This window comes from Vidua macroura, chromosome 2, assembly GCF_024509145.1.
Source record: "Vidua macroura isolate BioBank_ID:100142 chromosome 2, ASM2450914v1, whole genome shotgun sequence".
NCBI classification, from domain to species: Eukaryota; Metazoa; Chordata; class Aves; order Passeriformes; family Viduidae; genus Vidua; species Vidua macroura.
This window is the reverse complement of record NC_071572.1, coordinates 24,778,322-24,799,357: the sequence shown is the minus strand read 5'-3', so window position 1 is coordinate 24,799,357 and position 21,036 is coordinate 24,778,322. Positions and strand designations below refer to the sequence as shown.

Genomic DNA, 21,036 nt, shown 5'->3' with positions numbered 1-21,036 from the left:
GCTAATTTTAGTGCTGGTTCCGTGCTCTTACCTTGCTTCTTTGCTTAATATCCATGCACAAAAATTAGGCTAAACTGGGAAGTGGTGGGGGGAGGTTGCTGCAGGGGCTTTGGCCAGCAGCCACAGGTGCACTGGACCATCTTGGTGGCGAGTTCACCATTGGGACTGAGTGGCTTCTGCTGTCGGCAGACTGTAACTGGCATCAGCAAATTAAGACCCTGTTAAGATCTCTCATGCTGACACAAAGAATCTGGTTAAGGACAAGACTTGAGCAATAAACACTGTCTGAAGCACCTCTGGGTTTTCCATTACCAACAGCTCCCTTTGTCACTCAAGGCGAGCACCTCACCCTTGTTGCTGTGCTCCTTGAGTACTGGTGTCATCATGTTTACTATGTGTAGTAAAAGAAATGTTGTGTACATGGTAATAACTGGTTTTAAGGGAGAATTAGCCTGTTGGTTTAGAAATCCTGCCTCACTCTGGTCCTATTTTGGCATTGGCTTTCAATTTTGTCCTTAGCCTTATCTTTACAAATGAGCGAATCTTTACAGATTAGCCTTAGCCTTATCTTTACAAATGATCTTTACAATCTGAGCGAATCTCTGACCTGAAACACTTTGCAGCAGGGATCTGTAATGGCATTGCCACTCCTAGATACAACTACCCCCATTTTGTCAGTCACTGCTTGCTCCCCCTGAATTCCTCCTGTCAGTTATTTTGTTGAGAATGGGATGGGATATTTGTGGGGCAGCTGACTCAGATTTCTGATTGAGGTGGTGGAACTTTTCTGGGTACAACTCAGCTGTCTGGAGTGTTCCCTCTTTATTATGAGTGTAGTTTTTCTGCTTAAGAACTGTGAGTAAATCCACATAACTACTTATTCTTCTCTTTAGCCTTCCTGCTAAGCATTTCTCACCTTAGATGGCACACTCCTATTCCTTTCTCCCAGTGGCCTGCTCCAGCTCCTCCCAGTTCAGATCTTCCTATACATTTTAGATTGTAGCTTATCTCAGGCCCTAGTGATGATGTCAGATAAAATCCAGTATCAGCTGCTGATTTGCTTGTGCATGTCATCACTCTTACTTTTTAGGCAAGGGTTAGTCCCTTAAATTGCTCCTCAGTCTGTCATTTAATCCTTATTTTATTGCTGCTGCTGCTGCTGATTGCTGGTGCTACCAGCAATACAAAATGCCATACACTATCTCAAAGCGGTCTCCACATGGATCAAATCAATAAGATACTCAAAAGAATTTGTTTTTAATCTTTTATAAGTGCCCATGAATGTGGGATTTTGTTCTTTTTATTTTGTTTCCATACACACAGCCCTTTCATGCCCAGAAGTGCTATTTTTAGTTCTAATTTACTGCACACATGCAATGCATGGCAGCTTCTCTCTCGCATCTCTTCTTGCTGCACAGGCTGGTGATAAGCTCTTCCCTTCCCTTGTTTACTTAAATCCCTTCCCTTTGTGCTGTGAGGTGCTTTTGTATCTCTGTAAGATTGCTTGTCTGGCCAGGTGTTCCTGATGGAGGTAGATCTTTATAATTAGTAGTAGTTTTCCCTTGTGGACTAGGCTGCAAAGAGATGCTGGGTTCTGTAATATGTATTGACTGGGCAATCTCTTTTGAGTGTTTTCTAAACAGGATGCTGGATCTCCTAGAAGCTCTGTTGTGTATGGAAGCATTATTTCCTATATTGAAGGCTTTTTCAATGCCCTTGGGATGTCCTTTGGGGAAAGACAGGTAATGAAATATCTCTTCTATGTGTTTGAGGACATGGTAGCAGCCCCAGTGTTGTGTTTATCATAGAGTGCTTTCTGAAAGCATCAGATGTAACAAAGTTATTTATGGTTTTAGTAAATCTTTTTGCACTGCTTGCAGTTTCTCATGTGATGTTTTAGGAGAGTGTATGAGCAGGTGGAACAAAGTGTGGGCTTTTTAGTTCTTGGAGGTACTCCCATGTGACTTCTGCACCAATTTTGCTGTGGAAATGAAAGACTGATGAATGAAACAAGAAAAAGTTAGCATTGGAGGCCTTTAAATTGTCCTGTTATGTGTCTGGCTTTCCCCAGCTTTTCCTCTTCTTCCTGATGGTTGCATCCAGGTTGGCTTCTATAGCTGTGTGAGTATTTGCAGTTGTGATGGGTCCCACTCCTTGCAGAAAGCCAGGGGAGGGGCTGCTCTGCCTTGAGCCATGGAGGGTATATGGGGAGGGGAGGACAATGAGCTTACATAACTGGTTCTTGGAAAGATAGGAATGGGGAGAGGGAAAAAGGAGAGAAAAGCTCAAAGCAAAGTACTGAATGGGAAAGAGAGTCATCAATAAGGAGGTGATATCCCAATGTATGGAAGCATTTAAAATGACACAAGGTGTTGGAGAATAGTAGGCTGTTCTTTGCTCCTCTCCTGCTCAAATATGGAGCTGAATGCAGAGTAGTGGAAAACTTTTCTGTAGAGAAACTGTTCTGCAAAACAGAACAGTTATTTTGGGGAGGGGGAGAAGAGAGTTAGAAAATATAACATTATTCATCCTTTGAAAATCAGGCAATATAGTGGTAAATGCATTTATTTAGTTTGCCTCCATAGATTTTCTTACAAAATTTCTTTAAAAACAGTGTCTGGATGTGATTTGGCTCTCTGTTACTCCTCACAGCCTGTAGTTTGCATGTTAATTTTTAGTGGCATACTAAACACTTACATTTTTTTGTTAGCTGGATGGCAAAGTCACTCCTCCAGATTCTGGGCTGTCTGTATGCAGGCGTCTGCTGTACCTATATTTTTGCTGAAACAAGTATCTGAATGCTTTTCTTTGTTTTAGGCTGTGCTAGTCCCTTTCTCTATGTGGCAGGAAGATCAGCAGAAGATGCTGGTCTGAGATAAGCAGGAAGAAAGGAGCAGCTCATCAGACTCCTCTCTGTTCCTCTGCTCTTTCAGTTTCCAGTAAACAAATCTGTCAGAATCTTCATCAGAAAGGTCCACGGGCTACCACAATTTAGTAAATAAAATAGTGTAGGGATTATTCCCTATCTCTGACACCAGCCAGAACAGCTCAGCATCCAGCCTTTCTTGCCTCTTAGCCAGGTAGCCCCAGGCATGCAGCCTGCCAGGAGCAGTCCCAGATCACAGTGGGTTCTTGCATGTGTGGGAGAGGGCTGCCTGGCCTGGACACTGCTGTGCTGACAGTGCAGAGGATACAGGCAGCGGTGTTTGGGCCTCGTCATTTGGATGTTTGCAAGTAGCCTGTGGGTCTGTCTTGCTCCTGGGCTGGGATTCATCTCAGCTAATCAGCCTAATGTAGCTGCCTGTGCTTCTGAAGTCATCAGCAGAGATGCTAAGGAATGTCTCATCTCAGTCTAGTGGGCGTATTACAATAAGAGAGCCAGTCTCTCTCTCTGCATTGGCAAGAGAAGATCTTATCCACAGGGAAGTAAGATTAATCCATCTGGAAAGGTGATGAGGGAAGACCATTGTGCCTGTTTTAGAGCTGGGAAGCTTTTGCTCTCCAAAAGAGTAGAGTGTTGAGTGTATTGCAGGTGCATCTGTGGAGTAAGCAAGGGCCAGAAATTTGAGATCAGTCCTGAGAGGCTGTTTTATGTGGCAGACTGGTTCATCTCCTAATGCTGCTCCTCCTTTTGAAGGCTTTCACTCCAGTAGGTGCCTGGTTTAAACTCTTTTCAGTGATGTTTGTAGAGGCATGTTTCTTGCTCCCATTATCGTGTGGCTTTCCCTTCTGTATTTAAGTATTTATCCTGCCACAGGTTACTATGGAGCATTTCTGGCACTTAGATTTATTACCTTTTTCAGTCTCATAAACTTTTTCTTTAGTATGGTTACATGTTTTGAAAGCTTGGGGAATTCACTGCATTTCACACTTCATCTTTGATAGCTTCCCCCCCACCTCCTCCTCCTCCTTTTTTTTTGTCTGTGGCCTCTGAAACTGTGCTCCTTTTGGTTTCCATCCTGCTGTTTGGTGACTAAGCCCAGTCCCTTCTGGCTTTAATTACTCAGCTGCTCTTCTGCTCCCAGATGATGTTGCTGCCAGGAGCTTTGCCTGTGGCCTTGGTGCGCTTTGTGCTCCCGCTCTCGTGTCTTAGTGATAAAACACCGCGGTGGGGTTCTCTTGTTCATTGGAGGTTTTTCCTTTTCCTCCCCCTTGGGAGTTTGCCTCTAATGAGAAACAGGGACGGTGTCTCTGCCAAGAGTGAGACCAGGAGCCTGGCTGTGCCAGTGCTGAGGAGTGGCCTTCCTCTTCAGCTGACTCCCAAGCTCCCGTCCTGGCAGCTGTTGGAGCAGGACTCTGTAGGAGGAGTGAGTCTGTTCCTTCCCTGTGGCACTGACCAGCAAGACTCCTGCCAAGCCAGAGGAGGCCAAGGAAGCTTGGAAGTGGCTGAGGGAGGAAGGGGCTCAGCTGCAGCCAGGAAATATCCACACCCTGTGTGCAGTTGCTGCTGTTTCCATCAGGGTTTTTTGAGTAGCTGAAACTTTGGGTAAGGTGGATCAGATGAAAGTTCTGTGGATTTGGGCAGGGTTTCTGTAGATGAAAGGAGAAAGGATAGGATGGACTGGAGACTTAAAGCCAAAATACTTACTTTTCCTGGTTTGTGTTTCCTGAAGGAGGTCTGGAGCTCAAAGACAGAGAGTAAGGGGCTGATGTATTTTCTATCTTTGGACTTTACAGCCAAGGAGCTGTCTGAGCTGGTGGCTAGGCTTCCCTTGCTGTGTTGGATTCCTGTTGCCAGGCCTTTCTGACATTAACTTGTCAGATCCCTTCTTAAGCTATGCATGCTTCTGGCATCTCCGAGGTTACTGTGGTGAAGAGTTCCCCACTTGGGTTATGCAGTGTGTTGTGTTCATGTGAGTGCACTCTGCTCCAAGGTAAATTATTTCCTGTGGAGGAATATGCTGAATTGCTTCCAAGTGTGACTTCACCGTAACTTTTTGTCCCACATTAGTGAGATGGTAACATTTTAATCCTACCAATATATGGAAGATGCACGACCAAGAGAGGTAATAAAGTCTCACATTGCTATGGAGATGGGGTTGATTCTGTAAAGCACTCTGTTTGATTTCTAGGTGGCTCTGGGAGGAGACAAGTCTGCAGTGCTCTCCAGTGTCATTGAAGAGCTGGTGAGGTTCCGCTCGAAGGTCCGGCATTACGCGCTGGCTCTGCCGGAAACAGCTGACGCTGCGCCAGTGGAGGGTGCGGCGGGAGCCGAGGAACCCAAACAGGAGCAGAAGGAAAAGAGGAAGCAGTTAATGCAGGAGAGAAAGCCCCTCTTGGAGGCTTGTGACAGTCTGCGTGGAGACCTTGCTGCCTTTGGAATCCACATAAAGGTAGTGACAGTAACCCTCTTGTGAGACTCAGTCACTTTTTAAGACATCACATATTTTTGTCCTTCATTCCCCTTCAGCAGGTTGTGGCGTGGTGCCCTGCACCCTGTGTGACTCCACTATCAGGAGGTGGAAGTCAAGCCCTTGTCTGGCTATATTGCTGCCTTCTCTTCTGCTCCCCCTCAGCTTTGTGCCTTCATGCAAGCCACTGAAAATCTCATAATATTCAGAAATCCCTAAGTTTCCCAAGTTCAATGCAGAAGGAATGGTGTGAGTAATGTGTGCAGCTTTAAAAAAGATGGCAAAGGAACTGGAAAGTAAACCGAGATGACGTGTGAAAATAATGCCTTCCTTCTACCTACCCCACACTCCCCACCAAGAATAAGTCTTTATGAGAAAGCCTCTTCCATATTCAGCAGCTTCATTCCCAATTGTTCCTGAGCCACAGGGACTTTGCCCAATTCCTGTACCACTCCTCTCTCTATCCTGCTTTCTACTTTTAGCCTACACCAAATGCCAGTGTTCTTTTCCATTATCTCAATGGCATCTCTGGCTCGAGAGAAGACCCTCTATGGCATTACTGCCTTCTCCTGGTTCCAAGGACCTGCATTACTTCTTTGAAGTGCTGCTTCTTCCAGTTCCTCTTGGTCATTGCCCTTCTTGCCTCTGTTAGGCGAGGCTCCATGTTGCTCCTTGACTGCAGAATAATCCTCCACATTCTCTCCCTCCATCCAGTTTATACTGTTCATTTTTCCTTTCCTTGGGAACTGATCTTGGCAAGTCTGGTTCCATAGTTTTACCAGTGGGAGGATGGAAAGCACAATGACATCAGGGAGTGACAGCACACATCCACTCCAGCTGCCAAGCGTGAGGGCTGTCATTTGTCAGCGCTCCTGTTAGAGCGGAGCGTGGTCGGCTCTCCCCTCTCTTGGATGACAGCAAGCAAAAACCGGGGTGAGGGCCAGAGCCTGGTGGTGCTGCTGGTGGTGGTGAGCTGCACCTGTGAAACGAAGGGGAAGCTGGAACATCTGCTTTCTTTAACTTGTTTGTAAATCCCCACTACACTCACCTGTCAAGCAAGTTTGCAAATCCAAACCATGCGCTGAGACAAAGTCTTGGAGAAGCAGCCTGCCTTTTCATCTATTGGAAAAATGCTGCAGCTCCACCTCCATCCTTTTGCAGATCTGTTTTGGTTTGTTTTTAAGGGGATTTACATTTGAAAACCCCACAAATTAGTCTGAGCCAGGATTCAAACCATTCCATTTATTTAAAAAAAATTTTAATAACCCGAAGCTCAGCATAATCTGCCCCAGACTAGATTGCTCCAGAAGACAAAGCAAAAATGGACTTAGAGCACACAGAGCAAACATCCGAAGCTGAACTCCTGCTTTTTTTGCTGATACTGTGGAAGTATCCGAAGGTGTGAAGTTAGCTTACACCTTGCTTTTACAGATCCCAGAGTCCTGCAAACTGAGTAATGCAGCTCCGTAATTCCTCACACAGGCTCACCAAAGCACGTGTGCAACAAGACACAGCCTACGCAAAGCAGGACTCTCCCCACCCTCCTGCTCATCATGAGTCTGCCAGGCTGGGTCAGCTGATGCCAGAAATGCCTTGGTAAAACAGCACTAACAGGGGTCCTACTTGCCTAATAAGTGCTTGAGGAAGTTACGTGAATTTCTCATTTCTGCCCAGCCCCTCATTTCAACAAAATGTTTGAGCCTCACACTGTGCATGCATTAATGCCAACACGCTGCACTCTGTCACGTGAGGCTCAAGCAAGCCAGCAACTTCTGAAGTCCATGTGCAGGTGGAAAAGCAGCGGAACAGATGAAGCAGACAAGCCTCAGCTCCATCCAGTGCGGACTGGGAACCCCCCTGGTTTGAGGCAGGGCAGGAAGGGGGTGGCTTGAACAGAAGCTTAACTTTCTTAAAAATCAGCTTTGTAGAAAGGGTAATTTCTCCTTCAGGTTCTAGCTTTCCCTACTCTGGTTTCTTCTGTCAGGTTGCTCATTGCAAAGGATGTTGACTGAAGTTTACATATCTTGCAACAGACTGATTTAAAAAATCCATGTGTATTTTCTTGTCATTGTGGCATGCTTGGAAGCTATGCTTCCAAGTGAAATGTAGTAACTGGGTATTTAGGCATCAAAAAGTTTTCATGTAAAAAAAGATTCAACAATTCCAGCTGCTTTCATGAGTCAGTGCTCATGGAACTTTGTCGTGTGTCAATGTTCAGGTTTACTTTTATTTTCAACCATTGCAGTCAAACAGCTGGTTCTAAATAGAATGTCCAGTTTAGCTGTAATATTGCCTTTCAAAAATATGACAGTATCACATTACAGATACTAAAATCAACTTCTGTCCTGAGTTCAGATCAAACATGTTCAGCAATATATTTGTATGTATTGAGATTTTTTCAGGAACATGAGCCATTGAGACTTGAAAATACAATTGGATGAGTTGAGTGGAGCTACTCATGTGAGAGGCTGCACCCCGCTGTAGCATTCCATGCTGAAGAGGTGACATTTCTACTCTGTATTTCTTCCCTCTGAGCTAGGAAAAATTGTCTAGTTTTGTTTTACAACTCTGAGCATTATTAGCAGTGGCATTCCTGTGAGATTGTATTGCTACCTCTTTTGCTGAACTGGATGAATAGCTTTGCTGAGTGAATCTTGGTTAAAAAACCTGTGATCCAGTTGGGCAGGACTGACCTGCTTACTTTATCTTACAGGACAGAGCTGCTGTTTCAACCTGGGAAATTGTGGAAGGAGGGCAGACAGAGAAGCACACTGAGAAAAAAAGCTGATCCTTCATCCTTGGACTTGTTTTTTATTTCAGCTACTTCAGCAACTGTTGTAAATACTAATTCTTTCAAAATAAAATCTGTTGAACAGAATGGCTAAAAATGATAGCATGTAATTTGAGCAAAACTGTTGGCACTAGTACTTGGTAAATAAATACAGGCCTTGCAGCACAGGTGGTGGAAGCATCCAGAATGCAAGGCAGTACAGGAGCAGCTGCACTGATTTAACACCATGAGGCATAGGTCTGTTCTACTGCAGGAACTGCCCCAGCCCAAAAGCTGTCATCTGCTGTCATCCCGTGTTGCTGACCTGACACAGAGTTTAAACACAGTGAAGGCAGAGGCAAGAACTTAGGCCTGTCTTTGAGGTGAAAACACTTAGTTTTATGTCTGTTGGGCTGACAATTCTGTTCCTCTCAGACATAGGAATGGCAGATACTTTCAACCTTGAAGTACTTCCTTATTGCAGTGGTGCTGCTTTGATCCTGTGAAACCTTTACGTGTAATATGATGGTATCCAGTTACCTGTAAGGCTTGTTATCTTTTGTTTGCTTTTGCACAGAATACAAGGAGATTTCTCTAGCACTGGGAGTGTAGCACACTCGGGATCTCTCCAGAACTGGGAAGATAAAATTAGGATTTATATATATTAAGTATGTTTAGATTTAGATTATGTTCAGTTACCTTTTTGCTGGCCATGGCTGCTGTGGCTGTGGGCAGAGCCTCTCTTACACCTGAGGTGACTTGTGTTCTAGCACCTGTGTTGATACAGGGCTGGTACTCACCTGGTACCTGCACTTTCTTTAAATCAATTTACAAAAACATAAGAGCCAAGAACATAGGTTCATCTGCAAGGCACTTGTGTGTTTTCAAAGTGTCTGTTCAAAAGGATAAAGGCTTTCTTTTATACTGTTGAGAAGAAAATGTTCAGTTCTTCTTCTGCTCCCTTTCTCCATTATCTGTACTTCCAGAGAAGAGTGCGGTGTCTCTTCATTCAGCACTGGGGCACAGGTGCCACAGCTGGTATTGTACATTTGCTCATGGCAATGTTGTTCTAGCAAAACAAGAGTGAATGGTGAGCAGCAGCTCAGCTGCTGTGTGAAATGGAATCAGCACACACCAAACAAACAAAATCCAGTCAATTTGCTATTATTTTTATTTCCTACCAAAAGAAACTGCTACATTTCCAGAATGTTTAAAAATTGTAACAATCCGTGTACATTAGTGAATAACAGAGTTACAACTTCTGTGTAGCTTTAAAACCAACAGGGCAAGTTGAAATCTGTACTGAGCTCTGTTAATTGATTCACTTTGCCTACACGTAATTTAGATTATAATACCACTGATGTTCTAATTACAAGAAAAAAATCACTTATTTTAAAGGCAGTAGCTGTTTTAAAATCAGTTTTAACATTCTGATTTCTTTTAAAAGTAGTCACGTTTCTCAAATACATTTAAGGGGGGTTGATAATAGCTTAAGTTTCCCCAAATATGCAGACAGTTTACAAAACTGCTTAAATTAAACACTAAAACCTCATTTCTTAAGAGTAGTTTGTGAACCCTCATAGAGCAACACAAGCAAACACTTAAAAACCTATTTTAAAAATAGGTAACTGGTTTAAAAAGAAAAATGCATCAGGGTGAGGTAGTAGTCACAGTGCATCCATAAATACCAACTCTAAGGGCTGAAGGGAAATGATTGGAGTAGGCTTTCTGATTCCAGGTGCTTTCTGCAGGCAGCTATTGGAAGGAATGAGAACAGTCTGACTGGTCTGTGAGACACTACATTCCAGCTGAGAGCACCACAGGGCTGGCTGTGCTGAACAGGTAACATCTACTGCAGTAACTGGATGTGTTACGTGCTTGTTCCAGCACTTTAATGAGCAGCAGCACTTGGAGCTGGATTGGAGGGTCAAAGGCAGTAGCCATTTAAATATACTTTGCATGAACTTGCCTCCCTCTCAAATCAGGTTCAATCTCTACAAGCTTTGACTAAGTCTCCAAAAATTTAAGGAATGGTCCTGTGCAAAATCCCATGGAAGTTCTGCTTTACACCTAATGCTTGCCTGCTCTGCCAGTGCACCAGATCAGTGTGGCCCTGGCAGTGTCTGTCTGTCCTGCAAAGATCAAGTAAAAGCCTCTATACTTTTTGCTCTAAAAACTCCTGCTTTATGCAGTACTAAGGACTGCACCTGAAGCTCAAACACCGACCACCCTGTTTCTGTTCCTGCCTTTCACTTGTAGCACATGCTGCCTGCACTCTGCTGTGGAGATACAGGTACGAGCCGTGGGCTGCCTTTTGTTCCTTCAATTTGTATTCCCACTGGCTCATCGCTGTCCACCTACAGATCTGTGTGCTGGGCTGCTCTGAGCTCTAACCCAGCAGGCAACTGGAGTTTAGAAGCACTTCACTCTTCCATGATCACTGAGAGCTGAACCAGTTCTGCTGGGTATCACCGAGTTTCTTGCCCCACCTAGTACCTCTCCAAATGACAATTTCACAAATTCATTGTATTGAGTCAAGATCAGAAAAAGAATCAGAAACTTATTTCTTTTCCAGGTAAGCCTAATTATTGTTTCATGAATTTTACTGCCAAGATACCTATAGCGTATCTTTATTCTGCCAAGGGGGAACCTTTTAAATAAAAATAACAAGACATTGCAGGAAGGGATGCCTTGTCTAAATGAATGCTGCCTCTAGGACTGGCAATAGGAAAAGGCAACTAATTACATTCAAAATCTACAGCAACTCTCATGCATTCCCTTTCCAAAAAGGCTTACTTTTTGCTTCTTACTCTAATAGCACGGCAAAAAATGAAGTGCAATAGCTAATTCTAGACAGAGGGTCTAAGAATGACGAGTGATAACCTTGGTGAAATCCAAGAAATTCAGTTGAGCTGGTGGAAAAATTTTATCTAAATATCAAGTGCATTTTTTTTGCTGTTCACACTTTAGTTATTGCTCAATAACTATCAAAAAGAACAGAGGAATACTTTCAGTTTAGTTTTATTATATTATAACAGATCTGCAACTACAGCTTATTTCAGCCAAAACATTTTTGTATTCCAAACTCTTAAAAAATATCTACATTAATCATATTTTTCTATTCTTAAAAATAAAAAAATCTACCTAACATACCAATGCTGCTACAGCACTTGAAAGGGTTCGTTATGTAAATTCTACGGTACATGGAATTACTCTTGCAGTCATTGTTCTTTTCCTCTTTGCTGCTTTGGCTTCAGGTTTCAAAAAGTTTGTTAAAAGCTGTTCCAACTTCTGAAACCATGTCAGAGGCTGTCATTGAACGTCCGAATTTCTGAAATGCTTGGTGGTTAGACTGCCTTGTGAGAGAGCAAGCTCCAAATGCAGCCACTAGAAAGGGATTTTGACTGAAAGGAAAAAAACAAAAACCAACATTATAAAGATAATCCGAACACTTCTGTGCAATCTAAGGTGTAAGGTGGTGGACATCATCTTTATACCCGTAAATGTTAGCATTGCCAGGAAGGCCTCTTAAGCAAACATGTTCTCAGATGCTTGCACTGCAGAGCCTTTGTCTGATTTTTTAAAATCAAATACTTCCCTACCCATGGCACAGCATGTGACTGAGTAAGAAACACCACCAGGGCCAAAGCACATGAAAGGCCAAAAGGCTTAAAAAGTAGGGAAAGTATTCCATGTCTAGTTTTACTGATATGAAGCTTCATGCTTTCTTTCAGATGAAGACCGAAGGCTCACCTGACAGCCTTTCAACCCCCTTTCCTCTCCATTCTCTGGGTAACTCCATTTAGTTTTTGTCTTGCAGGGGTGGGGGAAGGTCATGGGGATGCACACAAGAGATGATTTCAGCAGGGCCATAGAGACTGCTCCAGCACCTTCATTAGATCAGCTTAAAAGGGGTACAGTGGCAAGTGAACACAACACAAGCTAAAGCACTGCTGTAATGCCTCCTACACACTTAGGAACTGCCCAAGAGTGTGTACCCAGACCCAGATCTGTAATGCTGAACCTCCCCTAGAGAAGCCAGCACAGTCCAGAGCCACCTCCACCAGAGCATCTTTTCATAGGCTGGGCCATGGGAGTCACTTCTGCTGCCTTAAAACAAAACAGCTGCAGAATACTTCAGCAGCCAGTGCTGCACTTCAGGTCTGGCAGATCAAAAACCTCACAAAGCTCAGCCTCAGCTGAACATTGCTGCCTGGAACACACTAAAGACCTCCTGACGACTGCCAAGTGAGAGTTTTGTGAAGGATCCCAATGTAATATACAGACAAAGCAGGACATGACTTTACAATTAGGTGTTACCTAAGCAAAATTTCCATGTAGTCATCAAGGTGCAGGAGTATTTAAGCCACCTTGAGAGTTAATCCTGGATGCCCAAATACTGCTCTGAAACAAGAGCTCTGTACAGGCTCCTGGGCTCAAGGCACCTAAGCACCATACTCCAATCAGCATCCTCTCTACTCAAGTGAGGAATCCTACCTACTGTACCACTAGCACACCTGAAAGCCAGCACAATCTGAAAACCTCTCTGTACAGACCCATTTTGAAATGCCAGAGCCAGGCACAAGCTGGAAGGACTGGCTGGACTGCCTGCAGTGCAGTCTCCAAGCGGATGCCCTGACTCACTGAACCCAAAAAGCTCCTCCTTTCCTGCAGCACATGAGGTAGGCAGGATTGGTACAGCAGGTGTCTGTGAAGGGTCACCTTAACACCACTGCAGGAGACAAAATGCATTGCTGATGCCAATTATACTTTTCCTTCATCTATAAAATAAAGGAGTTTCTGAGCAAGCTGTTTAGAAAAGCCACAGGAGCTCAAGTCAGGAGAGCCTGGAAAACACATGCTGTGTTTGCTAATCTGTCCAGCAATTTAATACTGCTGTGCTGTACCCCATGCAAAAATGAAGTCACTCTTAACGATTTAAAACAGAATTCCTCCTTTAGTGGCAGCTGCAAATTCAGATACCCAGAATGACAAAGGAAAGCAAGATTGTGTATGTTAGATTTCAGAATTTTGAAGCCTGAGGCACCTTGTGCAGTGCCCTTGTGGTAACACAAACACAGCCTGGATAACTCCCAGGGACATCTGTTACTGTGCATCTGCATGCAGCATCCCAAAGACTACAGGTCTCCACTCCTCAAGCTTCCACAGCTCCTGACTTACTGAGAAGAGGGACTGTAACTCCCTGACTGCTTACATTCTTTTCAATTTTATTTGAAGCTGCTGCTTTCACAGAAAGGCTCCATGACTATCTAAACCAGCTAGTTCAGCAGGAACTGATGTAATTTAACTAAAAAGCCAAAAGCCATCTGCATGGCTGCTTTACTTACAACCAAAGTGGACTGCCATTTGGCCTTAAAAGAATTACTCTCTTTGAAACTGTATTTTATTTGCAAGTTTCAACACACCTGCCCCACTGGATTACTTAGCCACAATGCAGGAGGATTCACCAAAATAGAAAAAACAAAGCCAAACATGTGTTTTGAATTACAGAGATGTTATTGCCAATGACTACCACTTATTTATCCTTTCTACTTTCTACATTGCCTACATTCAATTGTTTTGAAAACATGTACCTCATACATAAATGTCCTTATGAACAGATCCAGAGGCTCTTCTTCTGCCCCAGACTTGGGAGATATTAGATTACTGAAGGGCTTGTCTTACTAAAATTATTACTGTTGTGTAGACTGTTCTAGAACACCCTTATACTTTTTTAAAGTACTGGACAGATACTTTCTTACCAAAACCTCCGATTTCATTTGGAAATTTATGTAATAGCAGGTCTACGACAATTGCCATAGGTGAACACAGACTCACAGTAATTAAGTTAATAATTAACATTCATACCCATTTGTTTTTTCAGCTCCAGCAACAAATGCCCAGTGTGCCAAGACTCCAAGAGAACCAGAAAGGAGGTCCCCTTGTCCACCACATCTCCGGCTGCTTCCTTCGTGACTGCACACAAGTACTGTGAACAGACAAAGCAAAACCACTCATGTGCTTTTATCCCTCTGTTTACAATGACAGCACTGCAGCTGCAAGGGTTACCCTCTGAGGCACACAGCAACTAATAGGTGAGAGACTTAACACAGGCAGCAGAATACACTGAAATACACTGTTCTTAAAAAAAAAAAAGCATTAACATTTTTAAAAATACTTTTCTCATTACCTTTTAATCCTTTGCATATAACATTACACAATATGCACACGTTTTCCACTTCACTCAGCCTGCACAGGTGAGTTTAGTTTTTCATGTGGTATCATGAGCCATCACCCCAAATTGGACCAGGTCCTTCCACAAAGCCATTGCACAAACATAACTCTTCAGTGTCTCTGACCTTGAGAGTTTGCCAGCGTAAACCAACGTGTTTACAAAAAGCAAATGCAAAATAGAACTCAAATCTCAAATGTTCTACCATATCTATCACAAAAATATTTTATTGAAAAAGCCCTTTCCTTAGGCTTTGTAAAAAGTACATGCAAGACAGATTTATTTTTTCTGCCAATCGACAGTGTCCTCACCATCCGTGTATGTTTCTGTCAGCAATGTCACTGTGGACAGGCTGTGTCAGGATATCAGATGTTACATTTCTATTTTAAATATACAAAGGACCTTGGTCAAACTGATCTCTTTGTGCAGCTTTAACTATGAGGAACACACAAACTACATTTAACTCCTTTGTTCTCCACTCTCAACAAGCCAAGCAGGAAGCCTGAAGGACATATAAGGCACATAAAAAGAAAACAGCATCAGTTCTGCTACCCTTCTCCAAACTGTCTTGTGGGTATGTACCTACCCTTAGCTTTTGTCTTGCTTGGCTCTGAAAAAAAAAAACCAGGAGAAATTTATTTTCCTCTCCTAGGAGGATGGAAGAGCTGGCGGAATCATGACTGGCCAAGTGTGATCCTTAGCATCTCCAGTCAGCTACTGCAGGATTCAGGACTGTGCACACAAGCACTTGTGTGCTGCTGAGCATGCAAATATACAAGCAAAGGGTAAAGCAAGACCAGGCATTGCTTGGACAACAGCTCTTACCTCAAGCCTGGGCTCGGTTTCTCCAAGGAGTATAAACACAGCAGCCCAGGTGTTTTAGAGGAAGTACTGCCCATATTTTTAACATTTGAAAAAATGTTTCTTTTTCAAACTAATGGAAAAAATTTGCACAAAACTGAAGGACTTGCAGACATATCTTCCTAAGTGGTAAAAAACTACATAATGCCAATAAACCCCTTCCAGTTTGTTACGTGCAACAGCAAAGAATTGTACTTCACTTCCATCTCCTAGTGATCCTTCCAGCACTAATTGTGGGGCTCATGAGGCCAGACAGTTGTGCATGTTTGCTGCCACTGAGAGGGCAAAGATTCATTAGTCACAACGAGCACAGCACACACCACTGCAGCCTTGCCAGCAGTTCATTTTCCCAATCACTCTTCTCTTCTTTCCCCTCCCCCTCTCAAATTAAGATTCTGGATGTGTTTCTCAGTGAGCAGTAGCTAATGTCAAATTTCACAAGTGTAATGCCCTTCTGAGTTAGCTATCTGAAGAAGGTATGCCCTTTTAGGTGGAGTGATTTATTCTTATTTTTATTTTAAATACAGTGCCTTGGAAAAATTACCTCTAATTCTACTACTTTGAAGATGCTATCTCACAGGATTTTCACTTTGAGGGCTTGAACTCCTGGCAGGAGGCAGGATGGAAATCCTCTGTTCAAAAGCTTTAGGGCCTTCTGACTGACAGCTGAGCACAAGCCCCTGCTTATTAGCTGTATGTCACCATCTGCCACTATTCTGTAGCCCCACAACCTTCCAGTCATTTTTGAGCTGTACAGGAAAGCAAGATCTCAAACCAGGCCAATTATAATACTCCGCTAAAAAAAAAAAAAAAAAAGAAAGAAAAAAAGAAGAAAAAAGTGGTCTTTTGTTCATGGTTTTAAAAAGTAAGTCTCAAATATGTACAGACTACCTCACGGGCAGCAACAAAAGCAGACTTTTGTAATCTGCACACAGATGCTGGAAAACAAATCCTTGGAATACCTTCAAAGAAGCAGAACTAGAGGAAATTCTCTTGAATGAGGAGGGAGATATAACACAGTTCTTGTGCAGAGGCTCGGCTGATCAAAGAACATCTCAAAATAAAAGGATGATGAACATGATGACAGGCAATGGGAAAAGGATTTAAAAACACTTCTGAATTACAGCTATTATTAAGAGCTTTTAAAATATAAGAAGGGATCCCACAGTGGCATCAAGACAAACCAGCATGCTGTTGAATCAATATAGGATACTTTTCTCACCCTTCTCCTAGAACAGCTAAACAAAACTGCTGTCTTCACGCTCCTCCAGTGCAACATCCCCCACTGGATGTCTGAGCCCCGCTGTGAAGACAGTTCCAGCAGCTCTTTTGGGACCATGGGGGTGATGTCTTTACATTGAACTGAGCAGTCACAACCAGTGGCAGTGTTGATAGCTGGACATGGCTGAATAGCCAGCTATGATGCCAAGAAGGTGGGCAGCTCCATTCCCTGGAAACATGCACAATGCTCTGTTTACGTGAGGATGAAGCTGGTTTTGATGTGCTGTTCAGTGAGCCTGTTGCACGTTCAACTAGGGAAGGCCATGCACATCAGCAAACATAGAAAATATGGTTCTTGGAAGAACTGAGGAGACCAAGATGACTGGATGTGGGACAACAAGGAAACTACAAAGACTGAAATTACCACAGTGTGTCAATTTTGAAAAGGCAGCAGCCACTTAAGGTCAATTAAGTTTGACACCAGTGTGGATCAAAACAATGGAGAGGTTCAGTTATAGTCCCACTGACAGAAACACACAATTAATGCTGGTCAAGCTGGCTGTTACAGCAGGGTGTCTAGTTCTGTCTTTTAACAGGTCTGAGCAGCCAAATCTGATGTCATTATTTCTCAGGGTAATGAAACAAAGAAAACCCACCTCAGTATAAGTAGCAGAGAGTTTTTAATGAAAACTGATTTATACCAAGTAGCTCTCAGGGAAAAAAAAATACCCAACTCCCTAGCACTTATCTGTGCAGCACACATATACTATCAGAAGAAAAGGCTAGATGAAATAAAAATGTCATCACTGAAGAAATGCCTGCAAGGAGATCTACTGGAGTCAGAACAGCCACAGTCCTATTCAACAGTTTCAACACAGTCTCAGCAAGTAAACTTCATATAAATACTGCCAGAGCTTTAGGCAGTATTTAGCAAATACAACACGTCCCTCACATATAATCACACAGATTTCTTGTCTACCTAAATCCATGGGAATAATTTGTACTGAAGTGAGTGCAACAGAAACAAAAAATTGAAGGCTGTCATACTAACAGAATATTGAAAAGTAGAAATTAAAGAGTTTTAGGCTTCAAACAATTAAAAACTCTGCCCCAGACTTTCTGGGTAACTATGGCCAAGTAATTTAGTAGGTCTATGTTTAATATATTTCAGGTCATAAGATACCTTCAAGAAATGCTGAAAAGGGAACGATGGTAAGATGCACATCAATATTTGTGAAAGCATTCAGATCATGGTGTCACACCTAGCTGTATCATTGCCAAGTTTTAAGCTGAAAGAACTCCCAGACCAAATTTTGCAGCTGCCAAAAGTCCAGAATTACCTATTTATGGGTATTGTATACCTATGGGTACCTATTGTGAACCTACTGTATACCTATGGGTATTGTATGCTTAATTAAAAAAACCAAAACACAACAGTCTGTTATGTAATTGAAAATAGCTGTCCTCTCTTTGAAGAAAAAAAAAGTCAGAATGCAGTTTTGCTGACAACTGCAACTTTTTTGCAAACAACTTTTTTGTTTGCTTTACAACAACAAAGCACTATAAGTTAACTGGGAAGCACAGATTTTGATATGATGGCTGTATGCAGGCAGCACCATTTACAATGGTGTAAATTGTAGATACATCACAGTTAGAAAACCAAATTTTTCTCACTACAAAAGCTAGCGTGTGTCTGCTTGTTCCTGATTCACCATGTTCATGCAGTAGTGAAAAAAGGAAATTAATCTCTGGGGTGTTTTTTACTTTTCCATTTAGAGCACAGCATGTGAAATATGGGATAGTTTAGGTGTTCTGATGATGGTCAAGAGGCCAAAGAGCCTATATGAAATATCACATTTATTGAGACAGCAGACTGAAAGACTGGAGATTTAAATTTAACTCCTGAATCTCAGACATCCTGAACAAATTCCTTGCACTTGTTTTCCTCTTACAGAGGAGGAATATTACACTCATCCTGATGTGGTCAGGAATCCATGTATGAAACATGACCACTCTAACTTCTGATCCAACTGGATCAATCAGCTAACAGCCACCCCACACAACAAACACACTCCAGTTTAATTAAAAGGCTTAAGATTTCCATTTTGTATGCAAATAATGTAGCTACCAAGGATCATTTTGCCCCACCAATGAAAGATTTAGACCATTATCAGATTTTTAGTAAAATCTCTTACCAATATACATCTCTGACCTAGCACATATTTATACTAGTAAGAAATGTATCTTTTTCCTTTTGCAAGTTAGTTCACAATAGCACATAGCTGGAGATCATGGATTCCCAGGAATATGTCCCAGAGTGCATACAGACAGGGAAACCATGTTTAATGACTCTGGCTGGAGAAACAACTCAACTGATGTGGAAAATGTAAGTTGGCTTTTATATAAAGGGTGCTTATACTTTTTTATTCCCTAATCACACTTTTAAAACTTAGATAAGTCCTTGAGTGCGAGATAGAGCAGTCAATCTGAGATGAAAATGACCCACATTTTCCATTAGTTTTGTTGGATAGGCACAGGAGCCACGGGCCAGGTGAACAGTGCCAGGGAGAAGCTGGCTGGGCTGCATGTGCAGAGACAGCACAGTGGCACCAGGGACAGGAACACATCAACTCCCCATTTTGCTCATTCTGCAGAAGCAGGACTGGAGACAAAGGTGCTGCTTCTCAGTTATAAATCTGGGTGAGATTTGCTCTGCAGCTGTGAGTGAGCCAGGCAGTGACAAGCACTGAATAGCTTCCTTTCCATCTGTGTGGGGAGATGAATGCCTGGAATTAGAAGCACTACTTGGGGACCTATGGCAAGAGTTGGCTTTTTACCCCATAGCCAGTACTCAGGATTCTGCCTTGCATGCTTCCTTGCTTCTTTTGACCATAGGTGCAGCTGAGCAACTGCAGAGAAACCAAATTTGGCTACTGGTTCCAGGTAGAAGTAGTCCCAGGTAGTAGCAGGATGGTTCCCATAGAGCCTGCCTTTTGGAAGGGAGGAGGGTCAAACACAGAAAAACTCACTATAATGTTTAAAAACCAAAATCCAAATACTCTAATTCAAGGACCTAACCAAATTTTAAACATGTTAGGAACTAGGGTTGGTATAACCACACTTTATTATTGACCAGTTCTCCAAAGAATAATAAAAAGATAACCTTAGAGAGCTGTGCCATAGTGAATAAAAGCTGACTTACCTTTTACCCATAGGCTGAGTACTCATTCCTACCCTGGTCAGTGATGGCACTGATATCACCTACCAAGAGCATGGTGAAGCTCATCTTTGTAGAGCAGGGAATCAACAACTGTAGACCAAGCTATAATGTGAAATTCCAAAAGGAAAGAGAAAAAGAGTATACAAAACTTAATTTAAAATCTCAGTGATTACGTTCACAGGCCAGTTGGCAGCTCACTACTGAAATGGAGACAAATTTTAGAAAAACCTCCTTTATACTGGAGGGCTGCTAATGCTTTCACAGAGGCCAGTATGTGACTTTGAGGCCATAAGGAATCACCTGCACCATCCAGTCTGATCTATGTAAAAAACTTTAGAGGTATCCAGACACTTCCAAGTTTGTGAATCTAGCAAGGTTTTGGGTATGTGGCTGTACTAGTTAATTTGTCTAAATCTTACTTTGAATTTCTTAAACTTCAGTTTCCAATCAGAATTTATCGAGCCTCTCTGGGTAGATTATAAAGCTTTTTGCTGAGAGTAATTTTTCAGCAATACCTGACACCAAATCACCTGGTAACCCTTTCTGTCTTCAGGTAGCAGAAGTAAACTGTCTACTGCATCTCCTACAGACTTTTATGAATAAAAGTACTGTGAAAATAACCACTACAATCACTCTAAGCTATAAAGCATTCACAAACCCAATCTTTCCTACTGCAAAATCTGCCATCTTCAAAAAGCCTTCCTTCCTTCACAATTAAGCATAAAACACTAAAGCTACACAGTTAAGTTTACAGTGTCTCAATTTCTTGTTTTCCTGGAGAGCACTGAGACTTACTTTTCTCTCTCTCTTTTTTTTTTTTTTTTTTTTTTTTTTTTCTTTTTTCTTTTTTCTTTTTTTTTTTTTTTTTTCCCTGGAAAGCTCACATGCAGTATTTTCCCAAAGGAGAAAGTTTAAAAGTAATATATGCAGACTACAGTGTCAGTATGCTCAACACAGGAGGTCAAGCAGGAAATGCCTAATAGGTAGGGCTTAAGCACTACAAATGGATGATGACATGACAAATAAAAGGCAAGAGGAGTACACAGATCTTTTCATAATGTTTGATTGTGCTCAGAGGACATTGGCCCAATCCAATAACCTTGGATTTCCCTGATGTATTTAGTCTTAGCTAAAAAAAATGACATCAGATCAAAAGAAGAGACAGATGAAAAACAAGAGCAAAAAAAACCTGAAGAATTCAAGGTCAGTGACAGGACAACATATTCCATGTTTGGCACAGAGCACACAGTAGAATCTCCTTTCTCAATGTAATTTTGCATTTGAGAAGCTTTTAAAAAAATGACTAGCAGACCAGACCCAAAGAACATTGTTGTTAAAAGGAAGGTGAAGTCTGTAGTTTCTGCAAAATTCTCAAGAACCT

General features: G+C 42.3%; 2 protein-coding genes across 15 annotated transcripts in view; one reads left to right on the top strand and one right to left on the bottom strand.

Moving 5' to 3' along the window:
• Positions 1 to 8,770, top strand: part of CARS2 (cysteinyl-tRNA synthetase 2, mitochondrial) — a 43,720-nt gene extending 34,950 nt beyond the window's left edge. For 2 of the 7 annotated variants that reach the window (XM_053969987.1, XM_053969986.1), the window contains exons 13-15: positions 1,644 to 1,742; positions 5,073 to 5,333; positions 8,065 to 8,766. In XM_053969987.1, coding sequence (XP_053825962.1) covers positions 1,644 to 1,742; positions 5,073 to 5,333; positions 8,065 to 8,139 — 435 coding nt within the window. In that variant the 3' untranslated portion in view covers positions 8,140 to 8,766. Of the gene's footprint in view, positions 1 to 1,629; positions 1,743 to 5,072; positions 5,334 to 8,064 lie in introns of those variants that run through there. The other 5 variants (XM_053969990.1, XM_053969991.1, XM_053969984.1 and 2 more) reach the window with 4 other exon arrangements.
• A 499-nt stretch (positions 8,771 to 9,269) lies between these two features.
• The window catches only part of NAXD (NAD(P)HX dehydratase), a 51,228-nt gene continuing 39,461 nt past the window's right edge, over positions 9,270 to 21,036 (bottom strand). For all 8 annotated transcript variants that reach the window (XM_053970205.1, XM_053970200.1, XM_053970203.1 and 5 more), the window contains 2 exons: positions 13,990 to 14,110; positions 9,270 to 11,525 (listed from right to left, as the gene is read on the bottom strand). In XM_053970205.1, coding sequence (XP_053826180.1) covers positions 11,375 to 11,525; positions 13,990 to 14,110 — 272 coding nt within the window. In that variant the 3' untranslated portion in view covers positions 9,270 to 11,374. The remainder of the gene's footprint in view (positions 11,526 to 13,989; positions 14,111 to 21,036) is intronic.